The sequence below is a fragment of the Octopus bimaculoides genome, chromosome 10 (assembly GCF_001194135.2).
Source record: "Octopus bimaculoides isolate UCB-OBI-ISO-001 chromosome 10, ASM119413v2, whole genome shotgun sequence".
In the NCBI taxonomy this organism is placed as follows: Eukaryota; Metazoa; Mollusca; class Cephalopoda; order Octopoda; family Octopodidae; genus Octopus; species Octopus bimaculoides.
The window spans coordinates 93,392,424-93,395,622 of record NC_068990.1 but is presented as its reverse complement, the minus strand read 5'-3'; the positions used below and the strand labels follow the sequence as shown (position 1 = coordinate 93,395,622).

Here is a 3,199-nt window from a genome sequence, read left to right as displayed (position 1 = left end):
CACGCCACCCCCTGTGTCCCATGCCACCCCTGTGTATTTAAATATGATTATATCAATTTGTTTTTCTTCTTCTGTTTCCAGTCGACTTCCAGGCTGGGTACAGAGTCTTATTCCACGAATCTTCTATGTCACTGAACGAGCCTGGAATTTCTTTCCTCATACTATAACAGGTATTGTGTTATATTTCTACCCCTTATATAACTTTATACTGGACTCTTGTTAAAACCTAGGTTTAATGTCATCCTACAATGGTGACAAGGGTTAGTTTTGAATTTTGAGGGATTACAGACTTAGTTCTGTGCGAATGTCACTTAGTTCCAGTTGATATCATGTTGTGAGCTATGGTGGATATCTGAGTACAATATATGGTGTGGATATCTGATTGCTAGTTATGGTGGATAGCTGACTCTTAGCTACAGTGGTTCATATGAAAGTAAATATCAGGTATTTGTCTGTTGGATTATTCTAGGTATTACTTTGATTACTAAATATATATTAGTTGTTAACCATCATGGCTAAGTCCTTACATGAATAAGTGTAAAGTGTTTTGTGGAATTGTAACAGTGCAGAGTGATTCTCCTGCCATGAGTAAGACTGTGACAGAGTTGTATTGTATTTCTACGTTAGAAGTTTGTCTCAATAGTTTAATACCTGATAACTCAGAGACAAACAGATCCTCTGCACATTTTGACATCTTTTAATATTGAACATCTTTTAAATCTAAAAATTATCTGATTAAATGTTTGTATTTTTTTTTTACTTTTACTTTGTATCTCAGTAAATTTCTCATGTGTTGAATCTTTTTCTTTTGCTTGTCTTCTGACCACCACATTGATCTTTCCCACTGGCTGGACATAAAGAATACACAGTAAGTGATATGTTTGTTTATTCTTCGTATTTATGACTAAACACAAGACTTTGCAATATTTCTATAGTAATGAGATTGTCAGTTCTCACTAATATCAGTTGGATATGTTTGTAAATTTAGAAATTTTCATTAAGTGGCTGATGGATGTATGTTTTATATTTAAAACTGAACCCCTTTTGATATCCATCCATCTGAGATTGCCTTTGGCCCTGGTAGGGTTTTGTTCCCACTGAGTTGACCCTGTTGGCATGTGTCCATTACTGTTTGTATTGACTTTTTCGCTCCCCTTTTACTGATTTCTATCTGTAAATATAATTATAAAGCTAGGGACCCACTCTTCTTTGCACAGATGTGGCAACGATGGGTGCCTCTTACAGCTGCTGTTCAGAGATATCAAATAAAGATGACCACCACCACCACCACTCTCTTTCCCAACATTATCTCTCTGTGTAGATGACGATGATGATGATGATAGGTGCTTCTGAAACATGTGGAGACTTCATACTTTTACAGCAGTTCAACCATGTGACTGACTGAGATCCTGGTCTCATGACTAGTCATGTGATCAACTGTAGTGGATGCTGTGAGGTGGTGCTGTCTTCCAAGTGATTAGTCTTGGCCAAATGAACTTTATCACAGGCGAATTGTGTGTGTCATTAACCTACATTTGTCTAACAGCAGGGATTCTATGTATTGTATTGTGTGTGTGTGTGTGTGTGTGTGTTTGTGGGTCACGTGTATGTATATATGATGTGTGTGTTGTGTGCACATGCATATGATGTGTGTGTGTGTGTTGTATTTAATAGGATTAGTCACAATGTTTAGCGCATTTATTCTTGACATGTCAAGGTCAAATATTCTTGGTTAATGAGAAACATGGCTGATGAGGGAAGGACAGGTTGGTGAGTGAAGGGTAGCTCATTGAGCAAAAGGTAGCTTGATGAGTGAAGGGCAAAAAAGCAGCTCAGTGAGTGAAGGGTAAAGGGAAGCCTGATGGCCAAAGGATTGCTTAATGTACAAAGGGTGACGAGCTGGCAGAATCGTTAGGGCACCGGGCGAAATGCTTAGCGGTATTTCGTCTGTCGTTACGTTCTGAGTTCAAACTCCGCAGAGGTCGACTTTGCCTTTCATCCTTTCGGGGTCGATTAAATAAGTACCAGTTACGCACTGGGGTTGATGTAATCGACTTAAACCCTTTGTCTGTCCTTGTTTGTGCCCCTCTATGTTTAGCTCCCTGTGAGCAATAAAGAAATAGTGTACAAAGGGCAGCTTGCTCTGTTTGGGTATTTTCTCTATTATTCCTGACCGACATTTATGTTCTTGAGAAGAACGACATGAACATCACAACACTTATTTTCTTTTCTAACCCATGCCAGCATGGAAAGCGAACGTTGAATGACGATGATGATGATCTGACTGGTTGTATTTAAATGAATAAATAAAGAAAATGATTATTTTCTGTTTACAGTGTTCATTCCTGCCTAAGTTCTCTGTCTATATTGAGACCCGCTATGAAAATAATCCTGCGACATCAGAGAATGTAAGTATTCACTCATCTAATTTTGGCATCAGCAATCAGATGTTGATTGTTTGTCACAGTCTAACGAATCAACATGTGACTGCTGATGCTCAACGCTAAATGGTCTCAAAACCTTTGGTGGGAAAGTCTACAGTATATTCAACCAGTTTTATAAGAAACAGCACAAATATATTCAATTCTTGAATTTGGGACTTGAAGGTCTTGAAATATTAGGATTTAGGAATTCTGCTGATTCAAACCAACTGTGAAAAGCTAATAAGAAAATCTCAAAAATCTAAGATAAAAATGATATGATTTGAGTATAGTCGTGTAGTTAATGAAGCGTAGTATTGTGTAATTAGTATTGTGTAATTGGTTTTGGTTAAAAGCAGAGACCATTTTAATCTTATTTTCAGTGTATTAACCTTGATGCTGATGAGCTGGAACAACGAGAGGTGGACGTCATCGATATTGTCATGGAAGAAATTGCAGAACATCACTATAAACCAGAAGAGGTCAGTTTGATTACTCGATTTATAGAATCATCATCATCATTATTGTTTTACTTTTCCATGCTTGCATCACTCAGACAGACATTGTTGAGACACATTTTCTAGTTGGATGTTCTTCCTGTCACCAATCCTGCTCTCAAATCAGGTAAAATTTCTCCTTGGTTAGACAGGTTTTTCATAGAAGACTGCAAACAAATGACACCACTTGTCTGATGGCAATGTTTGTTTACAACTATCATGTGATGTCAAGACGAGCCCCACACAAGTCTACATATATATATAGGCTTCTTTCAGTTTCCA

The 3,199-nt window shown here is 37.6% G+C and overlaps 1 protein-coding gene across 1 annotated transcript in view; it reads left to right on the top strand.

The window, feature by feature from the left end:
- LOC106876575 (cytoplasmic phosphatidylinositol transfer protein 1) overlaps positions 1 to 3,199 on the top strand; it is a 39,867-nt gene that overhangs the window by 23,527 nt on the left and 13,141 nt on the right. Inside the window, exons 3-6 of the mRNA XM_052971379.1 lie at positions 82 to 170; positions 861 to 868; positions 2,337 to 2,408; positions 2,804 to 2,902. Coding sequence (XP_052827339.1) covers positions 82 to 170; positions 861 to 868; positions 2,337 to 2,408; positions 2,804 to 2,902 — 268 coding nt within the window. The remainder of the gene's footprint in view (positions 1 to 81; positions 171 to 860; positions 869 to 2,336; positions 2,409 to 2,803; positions 2,903 to 3,199) is intronic.